Source organism: Choloepus didactylus, chromosome 9, assembly GCF_015220235.1.
Source record: "Choloepus didactylus isolate mChoDid1 chromosome 9, mChoDid1.pri, whole genome shotgun sequence".
NCBI lineage: Eukaryota > Metazoa > Chordata > Mammalia > Pilosa > Megalonychidae > Choloepus > Choloepus didactylus.
Window position 1 is genome coordinate 22,236,380 of NC_051315.1, and position 17,370 is coordinate 22,253,749.

The following is a 17,370-nucleotide window of genomic DNA, read 5'->3' on the forward strand; positions in this document are numbered from 1 at the left end:
CCCAGATAGGGCCAGGGGCACTGGAAGGCAGAGGGTCCCTAGGAAGGGCTGGGGTCTGTCCCTGAGGGGCTCAGCACAGGGAGCCTCAGCTCGATGAATGGGAACCCATGCTGATGTGTCAACAGTTGTCCAATTTTGGCACCTATTTTGAAGCTACATCTTCTAAAACCTTGAAATTTTGGAATTTGCACGTTTCTCTTTGAAATGAGGAATTTGAAACTGTGTCTCCGAGAGCTTTGGTGCCTGAGAGGAGAAAGATTGGCCTGAGTCAAGTGGCTGTGTAGGATATGGCGGGTCTGGGATTGGAACCAGCAGAGGAGAGAGGGTGGAGGAGGGCGGGAAGCACGGTGGGAGTAAAGCAGCAGGTGGCCTGGCCCTGCTTCCTTCCCAGCCTCCATAGGACGGGAGGGGTGGGAAGGGGCGGCCTCTTTTCTCCCCCTTACTGCTGTCCCTGGACTAACAGCCTTGCCTGCAGGTGAGGAAGTAGACAGCCAGGGCCAGGGGAGGGGTCCTTTTGTTTGGTTTTGTTTTAAACAACTAAAATGTCAACTGAGGGTTTATGTGCACCAGAAAACCCAAATCCCATCCTCTAAGAAAAAAAAGCTATTTAGGCCAGCTGGAGAGAAGTCAGGAGCCTGCAGAAGGAGTCTCGGAGAAAGTGTGTGTGAGTGTGCATGTTAAGTGTCTGTGCATGTGTAGGGGTGTGTGTGAGTGTGTGAAAGAGTGTGTGCATGTACATGAGTGTGTAGCATACCTGAGTGTGTGAGATTATGTACATGCATGTGAATGTGTACGTGAGTGTGCCTGAGTGTGTGCGTGTATGAATGTGTGTGTGCATATGCACGAGTATGTGACAGTATGTGCATGTGTGAGACTGTATATGTGTGTATGTGTGAGTGCATGTGAGTGTGTCTGTGAGAGGAGGTACATGGTACATGCATGTGAGTGTGTACATGTGTGTGCCTGAATGTGAGTGTATGACTGTGTATGTCTGCATGTGCATGAGTGTGTATGCAAGTGCTGTGTGTATGAATGTGTGCGTGCATGTGCACGAGTGTGTATGTGAGAGTGTGTGTGTGTGAGGTGAGTGTGTGTGCACGCTGGCGATGCTGCCAAGGAGGCTGTCCCGGAGTTCAAGCCCAGGTGGCCCCAGGTGGCCCCGGAGGGAGCAGCAGGGTTTGTCAAGTTTTTCAGGGCTCCTAACAGTCAGACCCCTTGCCCCAAGGTCTAAGGCTAGCTGTAGAGAAGTCCATACATTTGGCACTGTGCCAGGCAGGGGGCCTGAGCTGTTATTGCAGCTGCTACAACAGATGTAAATAAATAGCTAGTATTCAAGTAAATCTGTATCCCAGGGACATGTTCTGTATATAGACTCCTCAGTCAAAACTGAGCTCTGAGTGCCCCTCTCTCAGGGCTGGCCGGTAGGGTCTCCTGTGAACGACCAGGTTCCCCCCATCTCGGACTGGTTTTTCCTTGTAGGAAATCTGCAACCCCCCCCCCCCAACTTCCTGCCCTCTCCTTTCTTGGCCCATGACCTTAACCCCTGACCCCACCCTCTCCCAGCTGCACAGGAGACCAGAGATGTTGGGATGTTTAGATAAGCTGCAGAACTGCAACGGCACAAGCGAGATAAGAGGGGGACCAGTGCTGCCCCCCAGCGGGTCCCCTGGGGCTGGCGGGCTAATGGGCATGTGCAAGAGGAGCTGGGACTCTGGGGCGGGTGGGGAGCGGAGAGCAGGGCCCCGGAGCTCCCTGGCAGCATCAGCAAGCTCACCAGAAGCAACCCAGGTGTGCTGGAAAGAGCTGGGTCAGCGCTAGCACAAGGGGCAGGGCCCAGGCCTTGTGTTGGCAGCAGAAGGGGAAGAGGGTGTGGGGTGTGAGGGAATGATGCTCTTTCCCTGAAGTCTGGAAGCTTTCCAGAAGCAGCAGGAAACCTCACGGTCCCCATCTTGATCCCCTCCCCGGGCCGAGAGGAGAGACTTCCTTGAGTGAACGTGGCAACGGTTGGCATGTGTGTGAATTCACACGGCCGGGTGAGGGAGGAAGGGGGTCAGCCCATCCAGCGTCCACCGGGGCAGCTCAGGAGGAAGAGGCTGGCGATGGGGATGGTGAGGACAAGAGTGACCATTTATTGGCCAGCCGGAGACTGCCACGTGCTCTACCAGCCTCATTCATCCTGCACCCTGCTTCTGGGTTAAGGATCATTTATCCCCATTTTACAGAAGAGCAGACTGAGTCGTGTTGAAGCTCAGTCATGTGTCTTGGGTCATGCAGCTTATAACAGATGACCCAGGCTTCAAACCCAGGTCTGCCTGACCCCCTCCACCGTCTTCTCGGAGCTCAGGGCCACGCTGCTCCCCACCCGGCGTCCGTGGGGTGCAGTGGGCAAGGCCTCCTGGTTCTGGCAGGAGCCATGGGGGGGGGTGGGACCAGGCAAGGACCTGAGGCCGGGTGGAAAGACAAGAGGTTCTTCTTTGAGATAAGAGGCTGAGGCTGCACAAATGGAAATATCTGCAGCCGTTGCCTACCACCCCCACCCCCACAAGCTGGGGTCCCGGCCTGAGAAAGCGAAGCCACAGGGTCACCAGCCCACAGGAAATTGGGAAAGGAGATGGCAGAGAAGCCGGAGCACAAGGCTTGGGATTAGAGGGACCTGGATTCGGACCCAGCTCTGCGCATCCTTAACCCTAACGGTGGCTGCCGTTGCCATGGCAGAAAGGCCCGTGAGTCACGGTACAGCGCCTTCTCCCAGGAGACCATCAAATTCCTTTCCAGGTGGGATAGAGGCCACCTAACAGGGACTTTTTAAGCCATTACATAGTGCACGTTTGCTCCAATCTCACTCCTCAGAAGGAACCATTGTTAACACTTTAGTGTGTGGCCTTCTCGAGTTGTTACACACACACACACACACACACACACACACACACACACAAGGTTGTCATGTTGTCATTCTGTTCTGTAACTTGCCTGCCTCAAGGACATCTCTCCCTCCTGGTGCATTCATTTCTACCTCATCCTTTTTGGAACAGCCGCAAAGATCTCCAAAAGCACAGATGTGCCATAATTTATTCAGCCACTCCCCTTGGTGAGTATTTTTCACGGTTTTCCCAATTTTTCCCCATTGCCAACAGGGCTTCACCAAGCAGGCTCGAACCCATCTCCCTGCACTCACAGCCTTGTCCTCATCCACCTTTCTCTAGGCCATTCTAGGGGAGAATGGCTGGGTCGGAGGGCGGGTGCTGTTTAATGTCAACAAGCAGGAACTGTGGAGCACACTGCCTGCAGCCCAGGAGACGGCCGACGGCGCCAGGGTGAGGACAGGTGTGTCCCCTGCATCTCCAACCCCTGTGCCTTCCTGTCTCTCTCCAGGTACCAGGTGACCTGCCACACCTCAGAGCTGGCCAAGGACATCCTGGTGCCCTCCTTTGACCCCAAGAGCAAGCACTGTGTGTTCCAGGGCGACCTCCTGCTCTTCAGCTGTGCCGGCGCCCACCCCCGACACCAGAGGATCTGCCCCTGCCGGGACTTCACCAAGGGCCAGGCGGCTCTCTGCAAAGCCTGTCTATAGCGGCCGCCCTGGCTGCCCCGGCCGAGCCTGCGGGGGAGACCGCGGCCTCAGGGCCGCTCAGAGACTCCCGCCCTTGCCTGAACTTTCTGGTCAGAAGGTTTCCATTTGGGATGGCTCCTCCTGCGGTCAGGACATCCCAGCGGAGCTTCCACCACAACCAAATGAGAGTGGAAGTCAGGCCGGGAGCCTGGCTTCTCCCTGATCCCAACGTCGTTTTTATTTTTCGAGGAGCAACTGTAGGGAGACTCTGTCCACACAGCTGCTCCGGAGTAAAAAGAAAGTCTCAAGACATATTTAAAAAAAAAAAAAAAAAAAAAAAAAACAGAAATCAAGAGGAAGAAGTGAGCTGATTGAAAAGAACTTTGTAGGGGAAAATCCCTAAACCCATTAACTTATTTATTTGGGAGGGAGTGAGCCGAGGGACTGATCCCACGCCTTGTTTCTTCTTTCATTTCCCACCGTTCATCATCTGCCTTCACTATAATATTCTGTCCACGGTGGGCAGGGCGCAGAAGGAGGAGAGGGGGAGGGTGTGCTGGAGACCCCTTGGAGGTGGGCCGCTGAGAGAACCTCACTCCTCACAGTGAAATCTTTTAAAACAAAGCCAAACACTCCAGGGTTGTGTTGGTGCAACTAGTCCTGTGTCTGTACTCGACAAAGGCGGCTCAGGAGCTGGCTCTTTGCTCAGTGTGGGGGTGGGGGGTGGGGGCAGGCTGTGTTTTCCAGAAGGCCCAGCCAGGGACAAACGCAGGGCAGCTTTGCTGCCCAGAGGGGCCCCTGTCCCCAGTGTGTCCCCCTTGGCCGTGATTTCCGATTCTTGAGAATGGAAACGCAGCTCTAGGAATTTGCATTTGCTTGTTGCTTTGTGGTAAGCTTGTCTTCCCACCAGTGCTGTTGAAAGAAAGTGGACATGTGAAACTAGAAGAGCTGCTCTTGGACTTGGAGGTCTTGCTTTTTAGCCTCTGAAGCGGAGATTTGGACAGGCATGGAGTCAGGCCCTGAGAACAGTTGGCTCCACCCCGGACGGGGACCCAGACAGCAGGTGGGCTTGTGCGATGCTCCGTGTTACGTGAAGCACCAGGTTCCATGGAGTGGGTCTGTCGGTGAGTGCAGTGTTCACTGGGGGAACAGGGCGGTTTCTGTAGCAGGTCAGTGTCCTGGATGATCACCTGGGTGTGTGGCTTGCAAGGGCTGGGGGTCTAACCCCTGCTTTTCCTTTAGGCACAGGTATTCTGAGGGGAGGAGCCAGGGGCCGGTTGCTGGACCCTCCAAGCCCTGGAGCTCCTGTGCTCTGCCTCTGTGTGTTTCCCACCTCCCAGCCCCTAAAGTGTTGCTTGAGTTGACTCCTTGTGCACGTTGGTCAGTTTCCTGTGAAGCATCTGACGTCTCCCTGTTGGTTAGAGTGCACCCTCTTCTCCCACTTGCTGAGTGTCCCCGTTATGAACTGTCAGTGTGATGACCCAGCCCTGGCTGGGAGTTCTGAGTTCTTGGCTGCTTGGGGCCATGCTCCACTCTGGGGCTCCTTCAGCAGCCGCCAGCTTCCCAGCACCCTGCCTGGTGCCAGGGATCATGTGATTTCTTTGGTGATCATGCTGATGGGCCTTTGGGCAGTGGAGGGCAGGAGGAATTTGCTTCGTGGGAACCAGAAGGCATGTAAAGCCTTTGTGTCAGGGCAGTTGGATTCTGCCTGCTAATCAAGCGTAAGTTCTGCCTGGTGCGTACATCATACCAAATGCACAGCCAGCCTTTCTCCCTTATGCACTGTACTCCCTGGCCAGGGGGTCTGAATTGCACCCCCAGTCCTGGAGAATGGCGAGCTGGTGGGGAGTGGCAGCCAGGGTGTCCTCTGTTCTGATCATGGAGGCAGGGGCCCCTCAAGCACCGGCTGAGAATAGCCTTTGTCTGGGCCCAGCAACGAGAAGGGCGGAAGTCTAAAGGAAACCTTGGTGGTGTTAGGATAAGTGTGTGTGTGTGTATGTGTGTGTGTGTGCCCGCCCGTGCACACGTATTCCTTTAAGTTTCTTGCAGTAGGAGGAGACACAATTGGCTTCCTTGCCCTTAGGAACAGCTTTTCTGCTGGAGTGGGCCTCTGGGCTGTGCCCTAGGTGGTGAGAACTTGCAACTTGACTTCCCAGGTCTGCAATTTCTGAGCCAGTGCCTCCCTCTCGTGGGCTCTTTATGGAATTTCAAAAGCTCAGGATGTCAGTGCAGGATTTGACCAGCAGGGGAAGCCTGTGGGCCAAGCCCGATTTCCCACGCTCGAGGAACCCATGTCTTAGCCAAGAGCTGCTTAAAAAAGCACAGGAACTCAAAAAGAAAGGAAACTGGAAAGCAAAGTTCCATGAAAAGAGGGTGTGCCCCTCTTGGGTTTCACAAACTGCAGGGACTGTGTTCTGGCCGCCCCTGAGCTCAGGGGCTGTCCCGTCCCGATGGCCCCTCCCCTCTCACATTCCTCTTCTCCAAGTCGGATCCCCAAGGTCAGGTGGTGGTAAGCCAAGGTCCGGCCGATGGGCTGCTCTTATTGGGCCAGCAAGCCCACAGTCCAGCTGTCGAGGGCATGGTCAGCTGAGCTGTGGCCTCTCGTGCAGTGACCTGTGGCGTGCGTGGGTGGAGCGCCATCTCCCATGTCTAGAAAAGAACATGGGAACGGAAGGAGCCACTGATGACGGGAGCTGGGAGCCTGTGGTGGTTTTACTGGTAACCATCTCGGTAGAACCCTAAACCGACTTGTAATTGATGACAGTTCCTTGGGGAGAGAAATCCTAAGTCAGGATCAGTGTTTTCCTATGCTATTAAGTATCTCTTTCCTGTCTCTGAATTTTTTGTACATTTTTTTTCTAAGTGAAATCTGGATTTTTCCCCCCGTCGTGATCTGAAATTCTTAGAAAAACTTAAGGAAAAACATCTATGTAATTTATTAAAAAGAGAGAAAGCTTTCCTTTGGAAGGTAAAGTGGAGAAACACACACTTCTTTTAATGCCAGTCAACACCTCATTTATTCCATGTATGCAAATTGAATTGCACATGTACAAATGGAGATGCTTGTTTCATTTTTACTTAGGTTGGGGTTTTGTCACTGCTTATTTTAACTTTTTTTTTGGGGGGGGGGTGTTACATGTTTGGAAATGTTAGAGTCTGTTTCTTTGGTGATATTTATTGTTTCTCTGATTTCTTTTCACTTTTCATTGGGGTTGATTTTGGAATTTGGGTGCTATCTTTTGAGGCGGGGCTCTGAAAATGCCTTCCAAGCCCCGTTAGGCCACGATGTGTAAGCCTGGGCCCAGACACCCCCAGAGGAGGAGGTGAAGCCATGCAAACCTCTAGACCAGCCCAGGCCTTCTTGGACTGTTCGGCCAGATCTTTGGCTTTGTCTTGGGACTGCTGGTTGCAAATGTGCTGAGCGCTTGCCAAGGTGTGACCTGAACAAACACCCAACCAGAGGGCCACAGTGAAGGGGAGCAAGCTCCCGCTGAGCTCAGTAGAAGCTGTAGCCCAGAAACACTTCAGCTGATTGGCATCCTGAATGGGAAAGAATATGCCCCCTTCTTTTGTTTCCTCAGAGAACGCTGGGTTTAATGAAGTGTCAAAATGCACAGGTAGTGAAGGCATAACTGTCCCTGGTGACACTGAAACTGTATTGTTTATAAGTGGGTGGGGGCCTTTTAGAAACCAAGGCAGACCACCTACATCTCCAAGGTGGTTTAGCTAGATTGTGTATATAATTGGGAGATTGCTTCCTTCCCCCACTTTCACAATTGCTTGATTTAAAAAAAAAAAAAAAAAAGAGGAAGACTATTTTGTTAACGACAGGCTCTGTTGTATGTGTTACTATCCCAAGCCTGGATTGTTTTATTTATTTAAAATATTTTAATTTCCATCTTGGCTTCCTTCTAATCCCATCCATCTGCGTGAGGCTGCAGAGCACCTTCATCTGAATAGATGGATCCACACTCATTTAGGAAGGTGGGAATTTCCTAAAGCTGAGGGTAAGTTTCATTCTTGTTGGCTTCAACAATTAAGAAAAGTGGAGAATGAAGTCTTTATAGCAAAGGGCCAAATTAGCTGTATAGTCAGATGCAGGAAAAAAAAAAAATTTCCCCTAGCTTTGTTAGCACTTCAGGTTTTTGTGAGGATTCAGTGTATAGCACAGTTCCTGGCACATAGTAAGTCCTAGTGAATGTTAAATATTGTTATTACTAGCATTTCAGAACACTTGAGAAATAAAGACATGAGCTCACTATCTGTTGATTCAAAAGTAATACCTACCTGAAAATAATTGTTCCAAGTTGACTGAATGTTTTAGGATACCAGTTTAGTATGTCCACATTCCGTACCTACCTTGCTGGTTGGAGTTCTACTGTATCCGTAAATGCACTCTGTGATTTGAAAGTACGCCATACCTTAGCCCCAAATGAAACAAGGCTGCGAGAACTTGTGAACTGGAGATGAACAGGGGGAAAAGTGACTTTGGGCCTGGACCCCCCCCCCCCCATCCCCTGATATTTTCTAGACATTTGAGGATTTTTGATCTAGAAGTTAAAATGGATTCTCTGACAGACTGTACCCCTTAAACCAAAGTTAACGATATACCTCTGAAACGCACTGACAGAGGCTTTACTGTGTTTCTTATTTAAGAAACACATTTAAAGGAATGACCAATTGGACTTGCTCATTTCCCAGGAGGTCCCTCAGTCCCCTACTGGCCAGGGCGGCCCCTCCCGTCTGCAGGAGTCGGGCTGCAGGCTGCGGAAATCCATGGGTTTCCATCAAAGCAAAGGTTGATTCTGTGCTCCTGGCCTGGAGAAGGCCCCTCTCCCCCAGCCCAGCCCTGCTAGATGCCGGACTGGAGCTCCTGACCCCTTCAGAACAGCTCCCAAAGGGCTGCTCATGGTTCATTTTCCCAAATCACCTAATTATCAGTTCACTCTTTGTTTTGTTTGCGGTTTCAGCCTTACTTTCTTGGAGGATTTAACATTTAATCTCCTTTCCTATCTTGGTATGACTCTGGATGATGGTTTTAATCGTGGAATGGGGGGGCATTTGTTGGAAGGCAGTGTCTTTTTGCAATTCCTTTGGATTCTCTGCAGCTCACTCAGCAGTCTGATACTCCTCTGAATGCCAGACAGAAATTTACCTTCTTCAAAGCATCACTCCCTCTAATCCAGAACGTGCAGAGTCTTAAGATTGCTCCCCTCCCTGTACCCCTCCCCCCCCCCACCACTCCAGTTGACGAGGTGCAGCCAACAGAAATAGTTAGCTGTGTGCTTCTGTAGCCGGCAGTGCCAGGGTGTGGCGGATGGGGCCATGGAGGGAGGCTGGGAGCGTGTTTGCGGTGCTGGGGGTCTAGGGGCCTGGCTGGATCAGCCTGCTGGGACCCTTAGCGCAATCTGTCACCTCCATGGAAGCTGGGATGGAACAGACTTGGGAAGCATTTTGCTCGCTGTCCTGCCCAAGTATTCCTAGACAGTAGCATAACACTTGATGCCAAAGGAGATGGTGCCATCCGTTCTGCAGCAGCTGCTGTCACAACCCTGATGTCTGTGAGCTGATGGCAGTTTGCGTCTGTGTCTTCAAACAGCTCCCAGGTACAACCATTTTCTACCATTCACTTCTGGGGTTCAGTAGTGCAGGGTTCTGCAAATAAGGTGTCGCTGTCCACAAGTACTGTATTGGCCTAGAGAGCACTGCTTTGTTTCCCACTGTTGTAGAGAAAACTAGGGAGAACTTTATTTTTCAATAAACTCTTCTTGTGTGACAGATGGAAGTGATTTTTTTCAGGGAGTGGGTGGATATGGAGTCCCCTGTAGGACAAAGCTTGCTCTGTCCAGCTGCAGCCCTGACATTGGATTGCAATGACTGTTGAAAAAGCTGAATGGGAAGGTATGTTTAGGAGCAGAGGGGGAAGGTGGCATGATTGAGCCCTCTTTCCCGTGCATCCCAGCCACCTGTTCGAATTTCAGAGCCCTCTCCCTACCTTGTGTTCACCTGGAAGGTAGGTGAATTAGAAAGTGGACTGTTGGTGCTTTTTTTTTTTTTAAGGTAACTGTATGCTACACCAGATATTTAAAAATCATTTAGGATGGGTTAGTCCTATCCTAAGAGCTTGGATATGTTTGTTGTCCTCAAAGAGTAACTTTTGAAGCAAGTGCCCGGAAATGCAAAGAAGGTGGATTAGTGTGCATCGCGGCCTCCCTGAGGTGGTCAGAGCTGCTGCCTGGGAGGGAGACACCACTGAGTCTCCATAGGGCATTTGGTGGCATGTAAGGCCCAAATAATATGCCAGGGAAAATGTGAGCACCTTACTTTGAGAAATGCTTCATAATAGCTTTCCTCTCATTTTTTTATTAAATTCAAAAACCCTGTAGAAAGGAACTTCCCGAGTCCTGCACTTCCACACTTGCCTGGCTGCTCTACACTTGTGTGTGTGTAACATATTAACATCGCATGCAACACGCCTCAATTTCTTGGGTGAAGCATCAGATTGAACCAATGTTCAAAGACCGCGCAGAGCCAAGAACCTTCCCTTAACCAGTTGGAGACAGACCTTGTGAGAGGGGGCAGAGCAGGTGGGGTAAGGTCTGGGGGTGACCTCCCCCACCCACCCACCCGGTGAGTGCACACTGCCCGCCTCCACCAGGGTGGCTGCTTGGCCTGCCCCACAGAGGTCCCAGCTAATTACAACAGCCCTTCAAAGGGTCCCACTCAAACCTCCCCCACTGCAGTCAGCGTCATCCTCAAAGGGGCCCTTGGAGCCATGACGGGAAACCTGTCTGCGTGCTGCAGCTACAGGGTAACAACTCAAAGAGCACCTCGCCGTACCATACAAAACAGGTAAAGGGCTTTATTGGTCAGACACCGATGCCTGGAGACGCAGCAGTGCTAGAGGTACAGAATGTGGCATGTCTGGGAACATTTTTATGGACTCTACATCTAACGTTATATAAACTGAAAACATCTCACTTCTTACAAGGGGTCACCGTCTCTGACTGGGATCTACCTTTTACCACTTAACACAGCATATCGATATATGCATATACAGAGAGTATATAATTTATTACAAATAAACTACTTCCACAGCTCTCAAAAATGGGTCCTGTTTTTACATTTACGTTTGGTTTCTGAATGTACAAGGATGGGTCATGTGCTTAGTTCATCCATGCAAAGCTCATACATTTATCACTGTGCTTTAAAAATAGAATGGTCTCCTTTGAACCAATCTGTTTAGATTTAGGATTAGTAAAACTCTATGAAACGAATGAAAGTCATTGATAGAAATTAGGAAGTGATGGTGTTGGTTCTCAGGAGGTAGGGGTAGGGGATATAGGAGATGGGACATCAGAATGAGGAGGCATCTGGGGCCACATGGAGCCCAAAGGACTTGGGTCATGTCTGTTGCTTTCCAATTCTAGGCTCAGAGCACCAGAGAACTTTCTGACAAGCAGAGATCTTATCCTGACCAGGAGAACAATTTTACTCCAGGAGAGAATGTCCATTCAGCTGGCGACTGGGAGCTGCCCCCCTCCTGTACCCGTCATCCTGGCATGTGTAGTGGGTGGGTGGGTGGGTGCTGGGCAGATGCTGTTCCCATAGCGACCAACTGTATGAAAGAAAACTTCCAGAAAAAAAAGAAACCGGATGTTCAGTTAAGGATTGGCACTGACGGCCTCTGCTGAAAGCTCTCGCTGTCCTGACGGTCTTCACGCTGCATGATGGATGCGGTCGGCTCGGGTCCCCGTCACTCAAACATCTCGTAGTGGCGCGTCTGCCTCACCCTCGGCACCATGTCAATGAGGAGCCTGCGGAGAGGAACAGAGACGAGGCACCTCAACAGCAGCCCCCCCCCCCAGCCTCAGCTTTGAGGGTCTGGGAAAGCAGATCTGATGTTTTGTTTTTTTGTTTTTTTTTTTGAGATAAAAGTCACAGGTGTGTGCAACCATCACTGCTATCTTAATCTCAGAATACTTCCATCACCCCAATAAGAGAAACCCTGTACCCATTAGCAGTCACTCCCCCAGCCCCAGGCCACCACTCCTCTACTTTGTCTCTTTGGCCACATTTCATATAAATAGAATCGGAGAATTATATGACCTTGTGCGTCTGGCTCCTTTCCCTTAGCCTAGTGGTCAAGATGTCTCCATGTCGTGGCGTCTGTCAGTACTTCATTCCTTTTTATGGCTGAAGAATACTCCGTGATGATTGTGGGTTTGTGTGCATATACCATATTTTATTTATCCTTTTAAGTTGTGTGGACATGTTTTCATTTCTCTTGGGTACATACCTACATGCAGAATTGCCAGGTCATACGGAAACACTATGTTAAACTTTTTGAGAAACCACCCCTCTTTTCCCCAGTGGCACCGTTTTACACTGCTGTCAGCAGTGTGTGAGGGTTCCAGTTTCTCCAGTTTGTCTTTTTTGTTGTAACCTCTCTGGTTGGGAGACTGGAAGCTTTCTGAAATTTAAAAGCACAGTGCCTTCTCCACATGGTCCTCTCAAAGGACAGCTCCGGCTGGCACGCTGGATCCCGAGTGAGCGATGCCAGCCCGGCCACCTCTTCAGTGGCAGGACTCGGTGTGGGCTTTTTCTACCATGGATAAATACGCCAGGAGTTTCTTCTCCATGTGCCCCACCTGTGCTGTGGCCGAGGGGAGCTGCCTGCCTCCCCCATTCCCTGCAGCATCACCCGTGGGTAGCAGGAGGGCTCCCCACCAGACGAGATGACACAAATGCTTGGCCTGGTGCATTGCTGTGCCCACCCCTAGAGACACAGGAAGGAGCACAAATCTTCAGGGCTGAAGGGAGGACCCCTGAGTGGATTTGAAGACAGCAGCCAAAGCAAAGGGGGGGGTCTCTCTGTGGCCTCAAAGATGCCTGCCTCACTCTGTGCCAGCCACCAGGACACCTGACCCTCCTGGGGGCTCCTCTGGTCACTGGACACCGCCCGGGCACTGCAGCAGCACAGGCATAAGAGGGGACCCTCGGGACCCTGCTCTGTCACTTCCTGGCTGGGGGAGTGGTTGGGGGTGGAAACCGGCTGAGCACAAAGCGAAGAGAGCAGGGACTCACTTGACCCCGTAGGCGAAGATGGTGAGGCCGATGAGCACCCCGATGCTGCCGTCCAGGTACCAGACCGCGGCATCGTGCTTGAACACCTCTGCGCTCAGCAGGATGGAGAAGCCCATCACGCCCCCCACGAGGGAGTTAAAGCCTGTGAGTGAAGCAGAGAGAGGTGTGATGCACCCCCCCCCAGTCGAGCTGAGGGAGCTGCCACACAGCCAAAAATGCCTCCACGTGCCACAGCAGGGCCCTGGTGTTCCATCTAGGATGGAGCCTGCAGGGGCATCAAATCCCTGCTCAGATGTCACCAGACGCTACCCTGCAGGGGTATCTGCCCTCCCCTAGTTCCGCACTGTTCTCCTTCCAGGCACTTCTTCCAGACTCGGTGTGTGGTCACTGCTCGTCTTCCTCCCACATCCACTGGAATGGAAGCCTCGTGAGGGGAGGGGACTGTGTTCCTGGCCGAGTCTCCACTGCCCAGGGCTCCCCGGCACAGAGTCAACGTTCAAATACCTGGTGCTCAGGTCTGTTGAATGTCTGCGGGGCCAAATACCAAGCAGGGGACTTGGAGGTGGTGGCACCTGGAAACCTGCCGGGTCCTAGGAAGCTAGGTTATCATCTCACTGAGAACACTCTGCTGACAGTCGGTTAGACAGCTGGACTGAAGCTGTACAGGGGAGAGCGGCGGGGCTGGCATGCACCGTTCCCTCCGGTAAGTAACCTCATGATTTCACTGTTTCTACAAGAAGAGAAACAAAAACTCTACAATTGGCTACGTGGTTGGAGATGGGGCAAAAAGATGCAGATCACCATCTGTGTCCTCACAGGTCACCTCGTTCGGTCCCCACTCAGGCACCACACTGGTACTTTCATCCGTGAGTTTTCAAAGGCCACTTGGGAAAGGAGGAGCTCAGGAGGGCTCCAGGGTCTCCCTGTGGAGGGAACCACCGGGCTCCTTGCCTGACACGGCACCGTGGTGGCCCCGAGAAGCACTATGCCCACCCTGTCCTGCCCCCGGGGTCCCCAGCAGCTTGGCAGCTGGCACGAGCAGAGCCAGAAACTTCCAAACCGGGCTCCAGGGAGTACCATCTGTGTAACAGGACCACACTTTTGCTGAATTCAAAAGCCCTAACCCTAGGTACAAGCAGGAAAACTGAGATCAAACAACTGTCAATGCATTTATCCAGGGCTGGACACTAAATGAAGAATGAGGGCAGCGGGTGGTTGTGGTATGGGGGCCGGGATGATTTGAGCAAAGCCTGGGTGAGCTCACTCCACGTGGGCTGCTCCCTCCACAGTGGGAGCGAGACTGAAGCAGGGCTGTGGGGCATGTCTCGGGGGCTGGCCTGTCTTACTGCCATTGCCTGCTGCATCACACCCTCGTCAATCCCCTCAAGGCTCCAACGTTTCCTCCCCGCTCTTCAAGTCTCAGCTGGACCCCAGCCTGTACTTCTTCAAGAAAACAGGTTTGGACAAGAACATTCTCTTCTTTCCAACACTGGTAACTGCTGCTCGGCTGCAGCCAGTTCTCCAGGTATCCCTGTTCCTATGCGAGGCTCATCCCTTCATTCCTGTTCACCTCCAAGGGACTCTGTCCTTGCAAGTTTTCTCCTCATCTGCATCACTCCCATGGGACAAGGCCATACCCCACCATCCAGGTACCCCCCCACACCCCCATTCCCTCTTCCCTGAACTGTTGTCTGCCCAAGCTGACTCTGCCTGCGCCCCTCCCTTCCCTCTCTAACCCATCCCAATCGCGCTCCCTCCTCCAACAGCCCTCCCTGGGGCAATCAGTGGTTCCATGTTGCCCGAAACAATGGTTATTTCCGGGCTCATCTTCCTCCCTCCTTCTGGGAACTTTCTTCTGCAGCCCCCTCCAGGTCCTTGCCGTTGGCTGGTTTCACTGTAGCTATTCCTTCTCAGTCTCCTTTGCTAGATCCGCCTCCTTGTCGCCATCCAAGTACCCTCGGGGGTCTTCCAGCCTCCAACCCCATAAGCACATCTTCCAAGTGCCTATGTTTTCTCCTGACCTTTCCCTTCAGCTACAGTCTCACTCGATCATCTCAGATGCCATGGCTTCCTGACTCCCAAATACCTCACCCTCTAGCCACCTTCTCTGCAAATGGTGCCACCATCTGCCAAGCCACAAATCTAGGAGCCCCTCCTTGACTTCTCTCTCACCCAGAATTCAACCCATCAAGTAAGTCTTGCTGTCGCCTCCCCTCACCACTCCCACCGCAGCCCAAGCCCGTACCCCCGCGGCAGCCTCTTCACAGGCTCCCATCCGTTCCCCCCACAACAGCCAGAGCGCCATGGTGACCTTCCGTGAGTGAGAATCAGCTAACAACAGCCGAATAGAAAAACTGCCCATGCCTGGTTTGAATACTGTCCCAGTGCTTCCCTTCGGGTGCCTGCCCTGACTGGACAACACCACCACCCCACCCCACCCTGCCTCTCGGGGCTCACTGGGCTCCAGCCCCACCCGGCCTGGCCTTGGGGCATTTGAACTTCTGCCCGTCTGCCTGGAGGGCACCTGCTCTGCTTCTCCTCAGCCCCTCACTCTCCCCCCCCTCCCACCTGCACAGCTGCCTCCTTGTTCTCCATTGTGCTTTGCTACCTAACATGATGTGTCACCGTTTTCTTTTCTACCTCCCCTCTCTCTCACTATTAAGATGGGGTGAGTATCTTTCACTGCTGTATCCCAAGTCCTAGAACAGGGCCTGGCACTTAGCAGGGACTCAAGTGATCGCTGCAGTAATGAATGGATTAGTGGTGGAAAGGTGTGGGACGTGGCCTGAGCTGTGCTAAGTGGTTTTCTTCTTCACCCACAGAGGCTGAGCTGTCCCGAGAGAGCCCCGGGGAGGGTGGGGCTCGGGTGGAGCTTCATCTTCACCTGAGGCGTCCCCTTCCCGCTCCCAGCCCTGAGACGTGTCTCCCAGCCTCCCGCCCTGGCATTTGGCGTGGGTGGGCCCCCATCCTAGCTTCCCCTTCTCAGGGGCTTTGTAGCTCTGGCTCCCGCGGGCTCACCTGCCTCTGGACAAGGAAGAACTGGCTGCGGCACCCTTCAGTCTCCATTCCCTCTGCCTCGCGAATCGTGTAGCAAGTCTCCAAATCCTCCATTTTAAAGGTACCATTGCCTTTTGTCACCACATTCAAAAGTTTTGTGTCTGCCACCACTTTCCAGCCTTTTGCCTGCACAGCACATTCTAGCTTCCACCTCTCTGTCCCCGCCCTGGGTCGGGGTCTCTGCCTACCCCTCCCTCAATTCTGCCTCCACTCCTCCCAGAGTGGGGTGGGCTCGAGGGGTCTGCTGCAAGAAGTTTCCCTCCTATATTCTGATACATCAACAGCATATTTTTCCTCTCTCCTTATAACTGGCCAGCATGTACACTTGGCTGCCACCATCCCCTGAATCTACCTGTTCTAACAGGTGGCATCAGACGAGTTCTGTTCCAATAAAGAGCCCCCGCAGCTCACGTCTTCTCTCAGAAGAGGCTCCCGCAGAGGCCCCATTCTGCCCCATCTCCCCGGGCTACGGTTTTCCTTTGACACTCTCAAAGTGTCCGAGGAGGTGATAACTGCCCACCTAGGTGGACTCAGACCCTTCCTCCTCTCTCCATCTTTGTTACAGCACAAATAACCAAGCTTCAGCAAGCCCAGGGCAGCTCAGCAACGGTGCAGAGGACCAGGTTCCCCCAGACCGCCACTAGATGTCCACCCCGCTCCACCAAGCCGCCCCTCTGCTGGCACCAAGGGCTGCGCAGCCAGCCCGGCCTCCTCTCCGACAGCAGAGCAGGCAGGACCCCCTCCCCGCCCCATGCCTGCTCCCTGATAATCCGCGGCTGCCGGGAGCCTGGTGTGTCGCCCACTCCACCTCCGTCGAGGAGGGGCCCCTGACCTGCTGGGCTATCTCTGTTAGGGCAGAACCTGACTCACCACAGCATCACTCTCCTGAGTGTGCAGAAGGCTACAGCCTGCAGACCGGACAGGCGCAGGTCCACGGCGGCCCCACCACAGCCTTCAGAATTCCAGAGACTTCCCTGCCACCATCATTCCACCTGAACCTGCGCGCACAGCCACCACTCACCTCCAGGGCCTGTCCCCACCGCACCCCAGGTCCACCAGCTCAGCCCTGACCTCTCAGTTAAAACTGTGGCGCTGTTCTGCAGAATAAATGTGGTTATTGACCTAAGAATATGCAATGGCATCAAGCAGTGACTCAATCTTCTTTAGATGTCCCAGCAGGCTTGCTTTAATGACTAGATCCGAATATGCATAATTAAGCACAGTAATTTTCTGCAGAAAATTCTAATTTAAAAAGGTCTGGTGCTTGAAAGTCATTGCAGAATCTTGGTGTTTTACAGTTGAGAGTTAAGGGAAGAGGCACTTACAGGCTACCCCGGCTGTCCCAGAGCCCAGGGGGAGAGCCCAGGAGAACCATAGTTCAGAACTATTTCCCCCTGGTGCCCTTTCACATCCTTCCCGATTTGTGGTATTAATTTGCTGTACAAAATTAATTTTACCTTTAACACAAGGCAAATTTTGGCCTACTCCCAACAGCAATAAACTTATGTCGACTAAACACTCAAAGCAACTAGACCAAATCGGACAGGCTTTGCTGTGCTAAGGAATTGGCCCATGTCTCCATTAGCCACACCCTGGGGAGCTGCTTCCTCGCTGGAAGGACCTGCCCCAGCAACGCAGGCAGCCTGATCCGGTTCACATGGCCAGCCAGGGTCTCT

The 17,370-nt window shown here is 52.7% G+C and overlaps 2 protein-coding genes across 7 annotated transcripts in view; one reads left to right on the forward strand and one right to left on the reverse strand.

Moving 5' to 3' along the window:
• MGAT5 (alpha-1,6-mannosylglycoprotein 6-beta-N-acetylglucosaminyltransferase) overlaps positions 1-9,326 on the forward strand; it is a 367,093-nt gene extending 357,767 nt beyond the window's left edge. For all 5 annotated transcript variants that reach the window (XM_037850477.1, XM_037850476.1, XM_037850478.1 and 2 more), the window contains one exon: positions 3,373-9,326. In XM_037850477.1, the coding sequence (XP_037706405.1) occupies positions 3,373-3,571 (199 nt within the window). In that variant the 3' untranslated portion in view covers positions 3,572-9,326. The remainder of the gene's footprint in view (positions 1-3,372) is intronic.
• Positions 9,327-10,326: 1,000 nt separating this feature from the next.
• Positions 10,327-17,370, reverse strand: part of TMEM163 (transmembrane protein 163) — a 308,243-nt gene continuing 301,199 nt past the window's right edge. Inside the window, exons 7-8 of one of the 2 annotated variants that reach the window (XM_037850481.1) lie at positions 12,638-12,779; positions 10,327-11,367 (exon numbers count right to left, since the gene is read on the reverse strand). In XM_037850481.1, coding sequence (XP_037706409.1) covers positions 11,307-11,367; positions 12,638-12,779 — 203 coding nt within the window. In that variant the 3' untranslated portion in view covers positions 10,327-11,306. Of the gene's footprint in view, positions 11,368-12,637; positions 12,780-12,817; positions 13,561-17,370 lie in introns of those variants that run through there. The other variant, XM_037850482.1, reaches the window with a different exon arrangement.